The sequence below is a fragment of the Blennius ocellaris genome (genome assembly GCF_963422515.1).
Source record: "Blennius ocellaris genome assembly, chromosome: 18".
NCBI classification, from domain to species: domain Eukaryota; kingdom Metazoa; phylum Chordata; class Actinopteri; order Blenniiformes; family Blenniidae; genus Blennius; species Blennius ocellaris.
In genome coordinates this window covers 10,397,060-10,416,014 of record NC_137667.1, presented here as the reverse complement: position 1 = coordinate 10,416,014, position 18,955 = coordinate 10,397,060, and the positions used below count along the sequence as shown (strand labels likewise).

Genomic DNA, 18,955 nt, shown 5'->3' with positions numbered 1-18,955 from the left:
TCGCTAAAATATTAAATATTGATTGAAAGTGAAACTTTACTGACGTTTGTAAGCAAACAATAACACATTTGAAAAAAAACTCCACATTTTCTGGATTTTTGGGAAATGTAGTATTTATCTTTGCTTAACACGATGGACATTTCGATCATTTAAAACTACAAATCCCATCATGCAGGTGGTTTCTCGCACATGCGCAATCTGAACAGTTAGAGGGGAATTAAAAAAAGGGTAGTAGGGTAGCATGAAAGCCGGCGTCAGTGGCGTTAAATCTTTAATCATCTGCTTTTAATCCAAGCTAACACAGCTTCATCTCATCGAAATAGCTTGACAATATATTCGCTAACGTGGAAGTCAGAAGATTTGTTTACAGAAGGCAAAGATAAACGGATAAAGTGCGTGTTTGTTCGCAGCCCGGTATCGAAAGAGCTAACGGCAGTTAGCATTATTAGCGCGACATACCGGGGCCCAGTCTTAGGTTTTACTGTGACTTTTTAAAATTTTCTAGACACTTTGAAGCGGGATGGCTTGCGGAGCTACTCTGAAAAGGACTCTGGATTTTGATCCGTTAATGAGCCAGGCTTCGCCGAAAAGGCGGAGGTGCGCCCCGGTCATGTCTCCGGTGTCTTCCCCGCAGAAGTATCTGCGTATGGAGCCGTCGCCTTTCGGGGAAGTGTCATCCAGGCTCACCGCGGGTACGAAAATACAGCCACTTTCCTTCGTAATCCTTGTAATCTCACTTCTTACAAGCCTCAGAGGACCCATAACAATCGCCTTTTTGTCCTGCGTGTTGCCTTGTAATTGTTATGCATGTTGCTAGCTACAATTGGCTAACTTCAAAACTTTGCATCTATCAAGGTTAGTTTGTTTCCAGTGTTTCTGACAAGAGTATTTTAAAGATGAGCTGGTGACTTTCGAGTACTACCTAAAAACCTGAATCGCCATTTGTTATCCTATGTATAATTTGGTGTCTTCCAGGTTACAGTGTGAAATAGAAGAAAGCTCAATATTTTAAATTTGCCCATCAAAAGATTGTATATTCATGGTGCTTGTAGGATTTGCGAGTATGTCGTTCTTATCCAAGATGTGAATGTGTCTTTCAGAGCAAATCCTCCACAACATCAAGCAGGAGTACAAGCGTCTGAAGCGAAGACACCTGGACAGCGCTGTCCAGCAGGCTGATGGCTGCTGTCCTCTGGACCTGCACAACATCCCCTGTGCATCGGCCCTCCCTGGTATGACGGGAAGCTCCTATTCAAATCTGACTTTGGTCGTTGGTAAACATCACAACCATCCCCAAAAGAGCACTGCTTGGCAACCTTGCGTTTTTAAACTTGAGTCCTGCCCCTGCTGGAGTTGTTTGATTAATTAATCCCTGACAGTCCTGTTGTTTATATGTTGTTCTTCTCCTTTTTCCTGTGACGATTGTTTGATGTGGCCTTGTCATTTCTAAAAGCCAGCATGGGGATTTCCGCAATCTTAGCCAACAAGTTAACCCTTTTACTGGTATCCTTTTGCTGCTGACGTTTTATTGTATGCTTGCCTCCCTGAACCATGACTCCCAGGCTTTGTGCCCATATACTAATCATTACTGATTCTCCTCAGTACAGCTCGTCAAATACAGATAAGATTAATCAGGGTTTTACCTTTCAGAAGCAGTACATTGAAGAATGCTATTGATAAGGTTGGAGCTATCTTGAGGAAGTGGTGCCAGAAGCTCTCAGATTTTGTGACCTATAACAAAGCTGGGCACAAAAAAGTTAAAGAATAGTGAATTAGAAGCAATACAGTCTTTATTCTTCCACTGGCTTTTATCGTGAAGTTCCACTGAATTAGTCATACAGCCTGACACTCCAAAGAAACATGTTTGCTCGAGGGAATCCTCCACAGAAATGTTGTACAAAGAAAAATGATTCCCTTTGAGGTTAGATCATGAAATATAGAGCAGTCGAGCGAGCGCCTCAGAAACGGCACTGCTTGTCTGCATTCATTCAAGTGTAAAGTCAAAGGTGAGGGGTCTGGTTACAATAGTGATGCCAAACACTGCATGGAAGCCACTTTGTTTCCTGTGTGTGAACACGTTCTGTATCCACAGCGCCGATGTGCAGCAGTGTCGGTGTCTGCTTGTTGTAAGGCTGGACTAACTGTAACTGATTCGTCCGAGTTCCGATATCCAGTAATAATGACGCATCGTGAACTCTCCCGACAGGTACGTCTTCAGGCGCCTCTCCCGTCAGAAGAGAACAGCCCTTATTCTCCCTCAGACAGGTCGGGATGATCTGTGAGAGACTACTGAAGGAGCGAGAGGACAAAGTCCGCGAGGAGTACGACGAGATCCTGACCACAAAGCTTGCAGGTGTGTCCTAATATTAGTTTATCCATATCAATGATGCACATTTGAGTTACCAAACCTGTGTGCTAATAAATGCGTTGACTTGTTACAGAGCAATATGACGCGTTCGTCAAGTTCACGCACGACCAGCTGATGCGAAGGTTCGGAGAGCAACCTGCCAGCTGTGAGTATATTCTTGTTGCGTTTTCATTGTTGCAGCTCTTGTTTGTGCAGTCGACACGTCATCCTTCTCCAAAGGGAACACCGTTTGCAAGCAGAATGTTCTCGTGTAAACACGACCCTCCAGCAATAAAGTGCCTCCCAGTGAGAGCATTCCACTTGGCTTCATTATCTCTGAATGTGTTGATCCATGTGTTGAATTTGTTTCCCTCCACAGATGTTTCCTGAGTGTCGGCGTCTGGTTTCTGCGAGCTCCTGCGGGGCCTCGGTGGGTCCAGTTGGACTTTTCTCCTCGCTGTGCCATATTGCCTCTCTGTGGACTCACTGCCTCAGGCGTGGACATCAGGAGGGCTTCCTCCTGCCACCATGCCCCCAGACTCTCTGCGACTCCCAGTGGTGTCTTCACTGCCGTGTTGATATGTTTGGCTCTGTTCTGATGCCTTTATGAAAGGCAGGCTGTCGCCACACTTTGGTTTCTGGTTCTACTTGATTTTTTTTTTTTTTGTCATTCTGAGTTATTTCACACAGAGAGGGTTTTAACTGCAGCTTTTTATCAAAGCATTTAAAAAAAAAAAGGGATGAAGAGCAGAATGGAGGCAGCTTTGTGATTGGACTACAGTAACAGCAGAAGTCTTGGCTTTTTTTTCTTTCTTTTTTTTAGGCATTGTTAAAACATTGTATACACTGTATTTTATTTTTAGTTTTGTTCATTGTTCCAGAATTTTATGATTATATCTGCTGTCAGTATCAAAACGAGCTTTGATTTGAGAAAAACAGAAGAAATAAAGTTTTTTTTCCCATAAATCTTTGGTTTAATAGTTGAAGTGTGCCATTTTGAGATCTCGCCAACTTTTGAAGGACTGTGAAGTAAAGCCAAGGTGAGTATGATTATGCAAATTCAAGTGAACTACAGGTGCAATTAACATCACAAGGAGGCCGGAAAGCCAAATAACTTAATGATGAAAAATGCACTATATTAATACAAGGTGATAAAAGTACTCCATGAGGAGCCAATTGAAGGGCTTAGGTATATCACCTGCCGCTCTCTACATTCCATTGTTACTTTAACCCATAAGAACCCACACCTATTTCCCCTTTTAGGAAAATTATGTGTGTTACAGAACAGACCAAATGGACCATATATGACACATTTCTAAACTTTTTTTTTCAATAGCACCCCCTTGTGATAAACATCTGAAAAGTGACACATTTGTCACATTGGGCGTTTACTGTGATTTTTTTCTTAAATTGAAAATGAATGACAAAACTTTTGTTGCTCAGTAACGAACATTTATTTGCATTCAAACAGAAACAGTACCTTTCCAAAAGGTTAAACAACAATTTTGGTCTTCTCCAACCAGTTTTTTTGGTGCATTAGAAAGGTGGGGCTTGCCCTTCACATACTGTCTTATTGGACTGTGTGACCCTCTGAAAGAGACCATTTGCTCATCAACTGAGTTGTACTCCTCTGGAGTCACATTCAGGCATTGCTGGCGGAACATAACGAGCCATGGACGGATCTTCCAACACTTGTCTCCTGCTTGCCTTTTTGACAAATCAGTGTTGTCAGTGAAATGCAGGTGTGCTAGCAGGGACTGAAAACGATTGCGTGACATGTGGTCAGCCACCATGGAACATCTTGTGTCGTTTTCCCAGTATGTATTCGATTTCATTCAGGTTGAAATAATTAAATACAAAATTGGACATGGGTGTGTGGAAATATTTTGTATAACAATAATTGTCAAAACTGATGTGGATTGACAAAACAATTGAAAAATTAGAAACCCAAGTTGAAACATTTAAAAGTAGAAACAATCAGACAAACAAGCTAACATCAATGAACTGGAACAGATTCATCCTTACAATAGTCATTTATTGCCACTGTGCAGCCATACTATGTAAATTTGGGGAACTGCAGATAAATCCCCCGTATTCCCCATTTGATATAAAACGAATAAATACTCTAAATACCACTAGTCCATTGGAAATTATGTGAAATAATAGATAGCATGACATTAAAGGAGCCTTAACCATAGTCTTAGAGGGAGAAAGTACTCTAATTTAAAAACAAACAAAAAAACAAGTTGATTCTAATATACTGTTTATAGTCGTTCGCTGTTTTCGGGAGCAGCGGAGAAACAAATCGAACGCTCCTTTTCTGAGCAATGACGTTTTGGAAACCGGAGCTTGTGATTGGACGATCCGGGAGAAGGCGGGACCTGAATGAGGAAGTGCCGTTGCAGCGTCAATGTGTACTAATGGATATATTTCACTGTTTGTCCATTCAAAGTTAAAGTTGATGTTTGAGAAACATGGCTTGTTTTTTTAGGAGAAAAATAGCAGAGAAGGTAATGTGCGGTGGGAGTCCATAAAAGAATACGATGCTGTGCTGAATGCTAACAGACTGTGACCCTGGAGTCAGTGGAAACAACATGCATGTCAGTGTGAGCAGCTGCAATCCTCACCATGTTGTGTGTTTTTGTTTTGTAGCTGGGCAGGACTCTACAGCAGTCTGAGGATGTCTTTATACCAGCTCTGACGGCAATCCCAGTTCTGAAGAAACAGTTAAGTGCCGCTTCTCAAGGTGTTTCCAGCTCATTTTGTCCTCCAATTCCAAAGCTCACTGACCCTGCCCTCCCCAGGCAGTCTGCTGACTTCAAGCTGGCACTTGGCCCTTTACGAAGCTGTGGGATTTTACCTTCCACTGAAGACATCCAGCTGCAGACAGAACACCTGGCGGCTCAGGTGAGAAGTACAAACACACACCGTCTCTAAAAGGGACTTTTACACAAGCCAGTGACACAAGGGGATGAGGCTTCGCTGGAGATGAAGCCATCAGGGAGTTGGACTAAAGGCAGATTTTAAAGAAGATTATTTGGGTGTCGTGAAGGATGGACAAAAAGCCGTTCTATGTAATAGTTGTCCTCTTTAACCTCAGGCAGGGTGAGATGGATGTGGGTGATCTGCTGTGGCCACGAGTGAAGGGAGCAGCCAAACTGGTTGTGTGTAAAGGGTGTTCTTTTGTGTCGTTTGAATGGAGCCAGCCCAGGGGAAGGGGTGTCGTCTTTATCCTTGTATTTCAACAAGAAGTGAAAACAAAACGAAAGCTCCTTTCCTGTGACAACAAAACTGGGATTCAGTGCAATCAGCAAATGAAACATACTTGACAAGTAAAAACTAATTGCTCTGTCAGTTTTGGCTTACAGACAAAGCACCTTGTATAACAAAGGCCACAGGAATGTATACAATAGATGTTTAGGCTGATGGATATGCACAGATTGTGGGGCAGCTACTGAAGTACTGAGAAATATTAGCATTTATATGGAATACATCAGATGGAAAGTGTCAAAATGACTCAAAAAACATATTCCACTATTTAAAGCTTCAGATGGGACACACTTCATGCTAGATGTCTTTCAAAGGTTATATAATTGTGTTTCCTCTCACTCAGGAGCTACAAATCCTACATACACAGCACCGACCTCACACCTCATCACAAATTTTTTTTTTTTTAAACAGATTTTTTTTTGTCACTTGCTTTCGGAAGGAATTTAGATGCCGCCAATAATGGTCATTTGGCCAATAAAATGTTAACAGAGATTGAGCCTCTGAAAAGAGTCAGAGGTCAATCACTGACTCTTCTCATGAAGTTTAGCAGCACGAGGGAGCGACAAGGTCAGAATGTAGTTCAGAAACTAAGTTCTTTATATTACCTGCAGAGGCAAAAGCATGTCATGTACTAACACATTTTAAAAAGTAAGGCTGCAACAATGATTTGGGAAGTTCAATAAAAATCAATTATTAAAAGTCTTGACAAAAGATTTCATTATTGACTCAAGTCTTTGCAGCAGATGACAGTGATTGTAGTGGTTCAACCGTAATCTGATTTTTGGCCGAAATAAAGACTTTAAATTGCTTTCTAAATAATCACTTGTATCGTGTCATTGCTGTTTGAACAACTTGAACATTTGAAACAGACGAGTTCGTGTCTCCTGAAGTCTTTAATGACAGCTAACTCTGTTGTGAATTGTTTTTTTTGGACGAAGCAGGCCACTTCAGGTTGAACTTCACCCTTCAAATCCTGATCATTGAACAGTTTTTCACGAGTGTTTTGTCTTTCTGGTCATGTTTCTACTGCTGTTGTATATTTGTGGCTCAGTAACATTACAAACTTTATAATTGGCTTCACGTCGTTCAGCTGAAGCAGGATGGTGTGGTGGAGGCCGTCTCTGCTGCATCTGGAATGATCAACTTCAAAGTGAACCGTACGCTTCTCGCTGAGGTACGTCACAAAGGTGGAAAACAATCCCCAACCCTTTTACTGTGATCTCAGTGCTTCTGCTCTCCGTCTCTCTTCTAGAAAATATTGGAGCCATTTAGGAATGGAGAAGACGACAGATTTGGGTTGGATAGTGAACTTTTAGATTGTTTTCCAAGAGGAACGACATTAGTGGAGTATAGGCAGGTCTTTTCACAAGTCATTTCTTCTCTGAGGTCACTTTTAACTCCTATTACTGATGATGGTCGATGTGTTTTTGTGTTGCAGCTCGCCAAATATCGCCAAAAAATTCCACGCTGGACATTTACGCTCCACAATTATTGGTAAGTTTAGGTAGAAATTTGGTTAAATAGTAACTGACACCACAGTGCAAATGCTGAAATGCATTATCCACTTGTGGTGGATGCACTATTACAACAAGCTGAATATAATTATATAGAAATGTGTTGCAGCTATTCTTATTGTTAATTACATAATGCTTAGCGTTATACCCACATTCTGTACAAAAAGTAAATAAGTTATTGTATATATTCTTTGAGTAAAATTTATATGAACATCATTGTATTTACATGTCTTTAACCTAAGAATTGTGTTAATATACCCAATCATAAATCAATACATCATTATGAATGCACTGATATTAATGTAAATAAGGAAGATCCATTAAATGCGATGTGATAAAGGGTCAATTGTTGACTCTTGGTTATTTGCACCTTGAATTTAAATTATTAGTCAAATCAAATTAACAAAATTGTAACTTATTTTTCCAGGTAACTTTATTGCTAATCTGAAGGAATCAATGGGAAACAAAGTCATCCGGATGAACTACCTGGGAGACTGGGGAATGCAGTTTGGTGAGGAGGCTGTACAGAATACATGAATTGTGTCCTTTTACTGACTTTGGTTGATGAAATGAGTAACAGTCCCTGGATTTCAGGCTTGCTGGGAGCTGGGTTTGGTCAGTTCGGATGTGTTGAAAAGTTGAAACAAAACCCTCTGCAACATTTGTTCGAGGTGAGTGTGAATACGTTTGGAAACGTGGCCGCTCACGGCCTCTCTGCATCAGCGGGCTGTTTGTATTCGGTGTCTCTTTTTCACTCCTGCAGGTTTATGTCCGCGTGAACAAGGAGGCGGAGCACAACGAGGCCACGAACCAAGCCGCCAGAGACTTCTTCAGACAGCTGGAGCAGCACGAGACCGAGGCGGTGTCTCTATGGCGACGGTTCAGAGAGATCACAGTGAACGAGTATCGGCGTGTTTACGAGGTGAAATCCCCTCGCGCAACACGACTAATCTCCCGTTGATGCTCAGACTTTGTCCAGCAGAAAAAAAAATGACCAGTGAGGCTCACTTGAAATGTTTTTTTTTCCAGCGTTTAGGCGTTCACTTTGACGTTTACTGCGGGGAGTCCTTTCACCAGCATGGAGCCCACGAGGTGGTGCAGCAGCTGCAGAGTCGAGGCCTGCTGAAGACCTCCGAGTACGTGGCGCGTCTCAGATTAATAACCGCTGTGTGTTAGTATGTCTGGAGATTTAAAAACAACATGTAAACAATTCTCCAAAGCTCATTTCCCGCTGGAGTGATCATGTTGTAATGAAATGAGCATGAAACTTGACTGATGATCACTTCGAACCCATATTGATTAATCCACAGGTCATAAACCTAGAATTTATTCTTTTAAACTCCAGCTTTGCTAAACAGGATTGAAAAGGTTTTATTTTGTAGAAAAGTGACCAACAAAGTCAAGCAATTCTAAACCATAGCACGGACAGCAATTTAACATAAAACTCTTTAAAACAAAACAAGCTGCGGATTCCTCCAATAGTAGTTTTAAAAAAGCATTGGCCAAGTGCTATGTTGTTTGCATCTCTGTACAGTACAGTTACACCCAGTAACTATCTGAGCTCACGTGTACTTGACTTATTAAGTTGTTGTTTTCTTGTATTTGCAGGAAAGGGACTGGCGTTGTGGATCTTTCGCCTCAGGGAGACATGAGCAGCGTCAGTACGCTGCTCCGCAGTGACGGCACCACGTTGTACATCACCAGGTCGGCATGACCAACGTTTTACTGTGGGAAGAGCGTAGCAATTAGTAACACCTTTTATTTTGTTTGTTGCAGAGACATCGCTGCAGCCATTGATCGAAAAGAAAAGTACCACTTTGATGAGATGATTTATGTGGTGAGAACACGCGAACTTGAATGTGGTCACACTGGTGTTTTTTTTTTTTTTTTTTAACTGTGTCACAAAAAAAAGAGCAGAACATCTAATTGAATTGTGGAGCTTCGTTTATCTTTTGCTGGATGACTTCATGGACTCATTCAAAAGTCAAAAATGTTTACCCTGAGTGATAAGAAAGTAAAAACCAGAATCAGACAAACATCTGGTGCAGGTTTATTGAATAGAATCATACTTTATGAATCCCCTTCGGGAAACTTCTTCACCAAATTGAACCACCGGTGCCCCACAGTCTGTAACCGGCGTCGTTCACCGAATCCCAAAGGAAGCACCTCTGTTTCTTATTTTAGTTACAGATGTCCTGTTTGTGACCGTGAAACCAGTTATCCAAGCTTTACAGCTGTGAAAAGGTGAAGGGGCCACTTTGTTAAATTCCTTCTGTGCCTTCATGTTCACCAAGTCTGCTTTGCTTTTTTCCAGACAGACAAAAGTCAAGAAAATCACTTCCACCAGTTGTTCCAGATTTTGCTCACGATGGGACATTCTTGGGTGAAAAGGTACCTGAAAAACCTGAAACGGCAACATTTGAGAGCCTCTTAGGCCACACAGCTACGGATAGTTAGACGTTTTCTGTCAGAAAAGGAGCCTAACAATTAAAGGGTACCAGGACCAGTGTGTAGGCGCTGTAGATAGAATAGGAAATAATATTTTTGTGTACATTACAGGCTAATTGTGTTTGAGCGGCATAAAAAGTAAGCGGATTGTGGTTGGTTAATTCTTTGTTTTTTGTATCAATGTTACTGTTAGATTGCTGGTTTATATATTGCATTATTAAAGCTGCCTCATTTGGACGGAGCATGAATTTGTGGGATGAACAGAGCCGAGTTTGTGTGTTGCACTCAATAAGAATTTGTCAAATCCACTCTAGATTGGATGAGTGAAGTCTGAAACGCCTCCTCATGGATACTTTTCTTCGACCAACACTGGTCACCCACATACTCTGCAGCTCGTCTCACAAATGCACTTCAATGGGGAATATTCTTTAGAAACAATATAACGAAGTTCAGAGGAGGCCTAAAGCCTAAATTTATCCTTAGTGGTAAGGACATTTTGGTTCCACCTTCCACTCTCATAATGTTTGTTATGGGTGTAATGTTCAGTGTTCCTTCCCGGCTGTAGGTGTCGACATGTGCCCTTCGGTCTGGTCAGAGGCATGAAGACCCGGACGGGTGAGGTGGTGTTTCTGGAGGACGTTCTGGATGAGGCTCGGGCCCGGATGCTGCACAACATGAGCCAGACCAACAGTAAGGCCCGCCACACTCTGAGACAATATTTAACAAAAGCAAGCGGTGGCGCAGAGTTTCCTGTGGTAAAAGGATTAAAAGCTTGTCATTCCACTGAAAAAGAAGCAAATGTGGCTCACAATAGGAGGGATAAAAACACTTTCATGTGGCAATCATGTGAACTTTGTGTTTGTTTCGTTTCACAGCGACAAAAGAAATGGAGAATCCAGCAGACACAGCGGAGAAAGTAGGAATGAGTGCACTCGTAGTTCAGGTGAGCGATCGCAGTATGCAACAGGTTCAAGTCACACTACGTTTCTTTGTAAATTGTCTAAAGTTTGTTTTTTGGTTTTTTTAAACAATGGCGATAAGGACTTCAAAGGCCCACTGCTATCTGACTACAAGTTTGACTGGGACCAGATGCTGCAGGCTCAGGGCGACACTGGCGTCTTCCTGCAGTACACACACGCTCGACTCTGCAGGTAGCGTGGAGATATCTCAGGAATCTTCAGATGGTTTAACTGTCCCCGTCTTTGAAGCTAAAAGGTGTATTGAGTCACATATGAGTAAAAGTCATTATTGACTCGAGAAGCCTCAGTTTGTCTCATTTAGTTAGAAAGATGGTTTGCAGCTACTAGAGTTTGGGACATAAAGTCACCACTTTTAACAATAAAACATTTTTAACAACAGATGCACTGAGATTCAAACCAGTGAACTTCCAGATACAAATGTACTGTCCAAACCTCGAAACTGCCAGATGTTTTTAGATACACAAACAAGAGAAATCAAAAAAGGTTGGAATATTTCAGTTTATTTCTAATACATCCAGTCAATCTGAGCAATTCACTTTTGAAATAGTTTTAAAAAGTTTTGATTTTTGGAAATGTACCTTGGTAAATAATAGTAAGGATTAAATTTACAGGAAGTTTAAGAATTCCTGTTTTCTTCCCGATACATTAAGATATAGGATGACCAAAACTACTCAAAATCTTCAGACTTTTAGATAAAATAAGTTATTATAGCTTACTTCTCTACTTAAGCGGAAGTACAGATACTTGTGTAAAGACCTGGTGAGACTGGTAGAAGTAAAGCAGATTTTAGAGTTTTACCCATAATCATGAAGGTAGAGTGTCCTTGGTGGATATGCGTATTTATACAACCAAACGATTCTAAACTGTTTTTAACCATGGAGTCAGATATACGACATTAAAAGTAGATGGAAGTGAAACTTTTCTGGTTTCCTTTGAGGATCTGAATTTCTTAGTTTGTCGTGTGCATTCAACACTCGCTGAAGCAAAATCAAGTTTTACAGAATATCAATGATTTTAAAGTAACACAGGAAGCTCACATTTGCTGATACAAAAAGTAAAAATATCCTTCGGTGCATCAATATTTTCTTTTTGTGTGTGTGTGTGTGTGATGTTCTTGCACTAGCTTAATACGAAGGAACGAAGGTGTGGATGGAGCCACATTCAATCCGTCCCTCCTGCCTGAGCAGACCAGTGTTTTCATCCTCCGGCACCTTCTCCGGTCAGCAAACAACTCCAATACTGCCCGAGAGGATGGAGTGAATATACATTGTTTGTCAGTGTTTGTTCAAGTTCTACCTGAGCTCCTCTGTTTGCAGTTACGACGAGATCCTGCATCATTCGGCTCAGGACCTGCAGCCCAGACACCTGGTTAACTTTACACTGAAGCTATGGTAAGGAACAGGATGTTGGCTTTGAAGGGCTGGTCCGCCGCCACTCAGTGTTTGTATTCCTTAAAGTGACATTGTCGCCTTCTTGTAATCGCTGTTTGTCTCCCAGCCACCTGGTCGCCTCGGCACACAGAGAGCTGCCGGTGAAAGGAAGCCCGCAGAATGTGGCTCAGGTAGAAACAAACACACCTCCTGTAAAATCAACACACTACATGAATCCTGACCTCCATCCAAATATGGGAAATAAACTATGAACGCATCATCAGTCAGCCTATGTGGAGACTTAAACATTTTCTTACGTCTCGATGATTGACTTGTGGAAAATGCAAATTAAACGAGAAAGCAGAGAAACATCGACGCCCAGACAAGGAGTCAAGTATTATTTTTACTCTGGTTTCTGTGAAAGGCTGAAAAAATAAATAGCATCCGGTTCAATACTGAAGTTATACGTTTGAGCTTATTTCTTATTCTAAGTTTATATTAAGACAATATACTGTATGTATATGGTGGAGCGGGAAACACCCGGGATAATGGTTACTGATTATAACTACAATAAATAGCTGGGAACGTTGTACAGCTGCGAGTTAGAGGCTTTTATTATGGTCTTTTGATATCATCTTTATTACATTCAGTGCATACATTGGTCATGAAAAGAAAAAATGTATCAATATTGTCTAGCTTTCTGCAACTTCCTGTATCGTCATTGGATGTACTGTATACAGTTTTTGCATTTCAAAATAAACACGGTGTAGATTACAATCTGTTTCCCTGGAGAACCACTTTTGGTATGAAGGCACCTCAAAGCAAACATATTGTGATTTGTTGAGGCTGCAGAAGTTAATGATTGGCTGGAGATGAATGCGCACAAATAACAGCTGGCTCAAACAACAAAGGTTTGACTTTTTTTTTTTAAAAAGGTCTTGTTTTTTCTTGCTTACAGGCGAGGTTACGACTGTTCGCCGCGGCGCGATCGGTCCTGGCTAACGCCATGAGGATCCTTGGCATCTCGCCGGTGGATAAAATGTGACATTCGGCTTCAAAGTCTGCAAGTTTGGAGAATTTGAACTGTATATACATTTTTGAAAATGAAGACTGCGAGCAGTTTACTACGACATGAAACGGCTCCTTGTCACGTCTTTGCGTCCAGTTTTATTAAAGGCTTTCAAATATTTTTCAAAACAAGGCAACACACAAAGTGGTACAAAAACAACAAAAAAGACAAGACACGAGTGAGAGATGATGTAAACCAAACCACCATTGCAGTCTGTCGTCATTCAGCACATTAAGATATGAACCTAAAACACTCACATTGCACAATTTAAAATAGAATAATTATCAATTGGCGATAATATCTCTCCGATAAGCGAGTTGTGATATTTCTCCATGTTCGGCGATACGAAGGCTTCAGAGTAAAACTGCCATCAATAGTCGCGGCCGGAGGTGAGAGTCCAAAAACTTCATTGATTGTATCAGAATATTCACAAACTTAAAAAGCAGCTTGTTGTGACATTTAAAAATAGTGAAAAACGTGAACATGTCATCAAATTCACAGTACTGTCACACGTCCCATGTGGGTGGAGGGAGGTAGGAGCAGACCTGCATTAACTGGAAACGGGCTTCAGCTGTGTGGCGAACTGGACACGCAGTCGAACGGTCTGCAGCAGTGACCTCTGTCGCTCATCTCCTCCCAACCCAAGTGCCTAAACTTTGGACTCCACAACAAAAAACAGGATCCCGCCCCCCCGCCCCGCCCCCGGACTCCGCTGCAACCAGCTGCTCACACTGTGATCAGCTTCTCTCTGTCCACCTTGTCCGCGTCCTGTCGCGCCACTTTGGACGTGTCCAGCTTTGGGAGTCCGTACAGGTAGATGGAAATGCACACGAGGATCGCGCCAGAGGCAAAGGTGATCGCTGCACAAAGTGGAAGGCGAGAGAAAGATTATGCGTTAAAGTTGTATAACAAGAAGGCAAAAAATAAATATAGATTCTGCCTCCGGTGAGTGGCAGATTTAAAGTACATTTAATGACTGAATCGACATTTCAAAGAGTTCCATCTACACCTAACAAAATATACAACAGTTGATTTAGTTAGCAAGCAAGTTGGCCAACGAGAGAGATTCTAAAGTTTTCGTTTGTTGACCTCATTTGACGCTGAAAGCGCACGAACGATTTTACATGCACAATACAATCAACACTACTCATGTAAGGAAGTCGATACTCTTTGTTGACTGTCACCCAGCGATTCATGGGAGTGGCACACAGGACGAGCCGGGCCCAAACCGACAGCCCAGTTATTCTTGTTTTTGTAAGAGTGGCGATTACAATGTGACAAACAGGTGGCTGATAAGATGGATGTATGTGACACAGGACAGGAGTTTTTTTTTTGTCAAAATGTTCTGAATAGTTGAGGCTGTACAGGAGATTTGCTCACACACAGGTCCCAGTGTGTCAGGACTGGCAGCAATTATGCTCCAATAAGTCCCATTTTATTTCTACATATACACTTCCTACATAATTTTGCATTACTCTTTGTTTACACACTGTATATAGTTAAAGAAAAATTGCACTGCTCTATTTAGACATACTATTTTAATGTTAAAGCAGAAAGAGAATTTTATTGAGCAGGGAAACATGTTTTCACTTGACAAACGTCAACTAAGAAGGCGAGATTAGTCTCGGATCTTCACATGATTCTCTTGTCACACGTTCACATGGCTTTCACTAAAGAGCTGCCCTCAGGGAACGCAACGTATAACAATCAAAGAAGATCTGGTTAGGACAGACATACTTTTGCACTGTTTGCTTATCTTCCCGTTATGTGTCTGAAGGCACTGAACCTGAAAGGGATTAAGTCTGAGACCTTTCACTGTGTGTCGTACTTTATGCAGTTTGTCTGCGTTGGAGAAAATCATATAAACAGAAGATCAGCTGGACACAAAGAAAACGTGGGAACATGCGAACTCCACACAAAAAGACACTGAAGCCCAGACGAACAGGGAACATTCCGACTGCAGTTCCCAAGACGGGGGGGGGAAAAAAACAACAAAAAAACAAACTTACTTATCTTCAGTCCAAACAACATGACGGACGCGACCGTGGAGAGAACGATGGCAGCAGCAGCAGAGAAGCCCTTCATGATGTTGTCTGTGTACTTGACCACTATTGACGTGTACAGACCACCAACACTGGCCAGGACTGGACACACAGAGAGAAACATCAGCCACACACACACACTAAGTGAGCATTAAAGAATCTTCAGGTGGAGTCGTACTCACACACGACGAAGCACACCCAGGAAGTATATCCGAAGAAGAAGCCTTTCTCCAGGATCTCGTCTCCGTCGGTCACATAAACACCGATGGCGGTGACCAAGATGCCCGACAGGTACATCTGGATGTTTCTCACCCACAGAGACGTGTCGGAGCTTTTCAACACTTTCTCAAAGTAGACGCCTCAACCGCAAAGTTGGAAACATCGGTTAGATGCCAAGAAGTTTCCACAGATTTATTTAGTACATATAGAAAGTTACTAGAAATGTATTATCCACAACGCAAAAATACATTGTGAAAACAATTAAATGCTGCAGCAAAGCACCAAACCCAAGTAAAATGTGGTTAAACTAAAAAATCGTGTGTCGAGTTAAAAGTAGCAGAGGAATTGATAGTTACAGCACAACTTTTACAACTTCTCTTCGTGGGTCGAGTTCCAACTGTACCTGCAAATCCAGAGCAAAGGACTGCTATAGCGACGGCAATAAAACCAATAAAGGGATTCTGCTCAACCTGTGGAAAACAATATAACTCAATATGAGCCACAGGGCGAATTGTACGAAAGGTCACGCAGTCATAAAACACCCGAATTCTAAATAGTGACACGGAGAAAAGTTTAGCGCGTAGCATTGAGGCATTAACTCTCTCTGCCCCCACCTGGACCTTGGTGACCTCGGCAGGCTTCCACTGGACGAGTATAACGCCGCCGCAGAGCATGAAGACGGAGAACCACTGCAGCCGACCGAGCGAGCGGTTCAGCATGAAGACTGTGCACAGGGCCGTGCACGGGATCTTCAACTGATAGGTCACCTAAACAGAAATTAAAACCATGCACAACAAAATTATACAACAGGAACAAATCATACCGGTGTGGCAGTTGTAATCATACTTCTATGTGCATGTATCTTATGTCATTCCTTTATTGTGTGTGTGCTGAGACATAGTGGATTTTGTTGCTCCTCTGGATTTGTCTGCAAGTCTCGCCTGGAGGTCATGAATGTGACTGTGCCTCCACACATTATCCAGCACCAATTAGTAACATACAGCAGTGTTTTTCTCAGTGATGACAATGAATTTAAACTGCAGGAAATTATAGGACCTGCAAGTGTAGCGTGAAAGCAAATAAAAGCCAATTTAAGGATGATAAGAGAGTATCTTGATAAGCTTTGCAACAATCCATCTGGGACAGAGGCCCAACCTTTAAATGTGACACATTGACATTCTAAGTAAGCACACACACATTCAAAATGCAACAGAATCTTTGCGATTGTTCTCAGATCATTTTTACATCTGTCAACTATGATAATGATCAACAAAAACATGTACATATTTTAAAGCTGCAAGTATTACATTTCAACTTAACAGCAACCTAAATAATACATTCACAGTCTGAAAATTTGCATCAAAGAAAGAATTAAAGCAACTGATATTGGTAAAGTTTCAATGCGACATAAATACACAAACATAGAGCAATAATACTTTGTTTTTCCACAGCAAACTGTCTATTCATTCAGTTTCTTTCACCCTCTTTATCCAGAGGAAGGGTGGGAAAGGGAGAGGAACAATGAACAGGTGTAGTGAATCATAAACCCAAATACAATTAACTATACATTATAAATAATGAACTTGCAATGCATTTTTAAGATCATTAAAAATGAACACAAATGAATAAGAGTGAAAGCGGGTTACCCTGAAAAGACAAACATTATTTGTTTTCAGTTTCTCAAGGGAGGACAAGGGAAAGAGTGTGTTCAAGTGAATCAAAACATTTGGCGGCTGCTTAAAGTGCTCGTTACAGAGTCATTAAATTCACAACACACCCTCGACTGTGGGCGATGCATGAATCTATATGTTGACCTGACCAGCGGTTCAAACACATTCAGGTCCTACCTGATAAACTGCTGCGTCCAGGTTGCTCAAAGCAACAAAGGCCATGTTATTCTGGATGGCGTACACCACCGACGGCACGCTCAGCTTCAGCAGCTCTTTAGGGCTGAAGATGATTTGATCCAGGATTGTGTTTCTGAGTCGGCCGAAGCTTCCCGTTTCCCTGAGAAAGAAGACACAAACAAAGAAACATTGACATCAACCGAACCAGTGGAAGTTGCTGGTATATCGTTTGTTCTACAACGTGTTTCCAATACAGTGAACCAGAAAGTCACTCTGAAAGAGTCAGACTCTTGTCTTGTTATCCCTTACAAAAGACTCCCAAATGCTCAGTTATTCAGCAAAACCCCGTCGTCCTGCCAGAGGTTATTTACCGAGCACCACCGATTCAGGTTTGTCAACAATCCAGTCGGTAAAAAGTGACTGGATATCAGTCAAGTTCCTATTGTTTAAACCAATATTCGCCATGAGATGAGCATGACATTTTCTTATTGTGTTTAATGAACAGTTGCGGGTAAAAGCTAAACCTAAATCAAGTCAGACCAGTCAAGCCTGCTTCAAACACAATTCTCCCACAGAGGACGATGACCACAAACACCAGAATCAAATTCATGAAGACCAGCGGTTGTGATCACAGCTTGAGCGTTTGTTTGGATTACAATTTTTCCACAGCTGGTTTGGCAGTCAAGAAGAGCATCGATGTAAAAGTACAATAATTAGTATTGCAAGCCAAAGAGAGAGTATTCATCACTTTCCTGATGGGGGCATTTTGATGTGACCGCTATAAACTTTCTGATGGCGCAGGCATGACTTTAACAGAAAGTGGACAATCTCTGCACCTCCATGAAATGTAAATTTTCCGGCAACCAATAAGACAAGGGACAGACATACATAGAGTTTTTGCAATGACTGTTTCCTTGAAACAGCTTGTACTTACTTGTAAAAAAAATAAAGATAGGACTCTCACCTCCCAGTGGCTGCACGGTCTTTATGTTTAGTCTCTTCAGTCAACACATATGAGCAAATGTCTGGCTAAACTTTGGAGGACTTTATACATTTCAGGGACTTACTTTGTGAGCATCCCCAGACTGATGATCAACTTGGTGACCTCGGTGAGGAAAACAGCGGTGGTGGAGAAATACATTTCCCGTGTGGCGGTGGTCCGAGTGTACCGCAGAGCCACCGTGTATGTAGCCGCGACCATGGTCATCACTCCCAGGCAGTACACCTTGAAGATCACGCTGACGTTTTCTGAAGAAATAGAGAAATACATTGTTTTCGTCTTTTCAAGCACACAAGACTCACGTCTTCCCAAAATTCATCCCGGTTTGGGTTCCTCTTCATTCCTGCTTTAACTTGAGCTAACGTTAGCTTTCCCGGCTGGCCTGGCTTGAGGAATTGAAGCTCACCGCCGGCCATGGTTGCTCTGCTTTGTGTCCGTCTGAGAGGCAGCGATGTCGGTCGTCCAGCTCGCCTTACATGCCATGAAAATAAGAACTATCTTCTACTAAAGGCGGAATGCTACCCGACCTGCGGCGCATGGACTACACTGCCTGTTAGCTTCCTGTCAGGAAGCATACTACTCCCAAGATGCATCGCCGTGGCTACGTCACCGAGGGGTGCGCTTCTTTTTAGCACCCCGGAATACCGCAGTGAACTGCCACTTGCCAGTACAAAAATACTTTTGAACGCTATTCAAGTGGGAATGTGGGAAGTTTCTGAGAACTTCCAGAAACTGATGTGACATCACTTAGAATAGAATAGAATATAATAGAATAGAAATGGCGTGTAAATCCCACAGAGAAATAGATCATTATATTATCTCAACTGACACGGTATCAATAGCGACTAA

General features: G+C 41.9%; 3 protein-coding genes across 3 annotated transcripts; 2 read left to right on the top strand and 1 right to left on the bottom strand.

The window, feature by feature from the left end:
* The first annotated feature begins 217 nt into the window (after nt 1-217).
* On the top strand, nt 218-3,301 carry akirin2 (akirin 2). Its single transcript, XM_080513702.1, has 5 exons — nt 218-692; nt 1,101-1,232; nt 2,207-2,353; nt 2,442-2,513; nt 2,727-3,301. Exons 1-5 carry the CDS (start codon nt 521-523, stop codon nt 2,735-2,737), a joined length of 534 nt encoding a protein of 177 aa, XP_080369828.1. The 5' UTR covers nt 218-520; the 3' UTR covers nt 2,738-3,301.
* A 1,429-nt stretch (nt 3,302-4,730) lies between these two features.
* rars2 (arginyl-tRNA synthetase 2, mitochondrial) lies at nt 4,731-12,994 on the top strand. The gene is made up of 20 exons (XM_080514419.1): nt 4,731-4,857; nt 5,000-5,073; nt 5,152-5,254; nt 6,708-6,791; nt 6,870-6,970; nt 7,056-7,111; nt 7,559-7,642; nt 7,726-7,802; nt 7,895-8,053; nt 8,161-8,267; nt 8,740-8,835; nt 8,908-8,968; nt 9,446-9,522; nt 10,145-10,269; nt 10,455-10,522; nt 10,621-10,730; nt 11,683-11,778; nt 11,876-11,950; nt 12,057-12,120; nt 12,888-12,994. The coding sequence occupies exons 1-20, from the start codon at nt 4,822-4,824 to the stop codon at nt 12,972-12,974; spliced, it is 1,740 nt and encodes a 579-aa protein (XP_080370545.1). The 5' UTR covers nt 4,731-4,821; the 3' UTR covers nt 12,975-12,994.
* A 76-nt stretch (nt 12,995-13,070) lies between these two features.
* Nucleotides 13,071-18,662, bottom strand: slc35a1 (solute carrier family 35 member A1). Its single transcript, XM_080514418.1, has 8 exons — nt 18,513-18,662; nt 18,174-18,354; nt 17,107-17,266; nt 15,874-16,026; nt 15,663-15,729; nt 15,223-15,399; nt 15,008-15,142; nt 13,071-13,858 (listed from the first exon to the last, which is right to left on the bottom strand). The coding sequence occupies exons 1-8, from the start codon at nt 18,520-18,522 to the stop codon at nt 13,725-13,727; spliced, it is 1,017 nt and encodes a 338-aa protein (XP_080370544.1). The 5' UTR covers nt 18,523-18,662; the 3' UTR covers nt 13,071-13,724.
* Between the last annotated feature and the right edge of the window lie 293 nt (nt 18,663-18,955).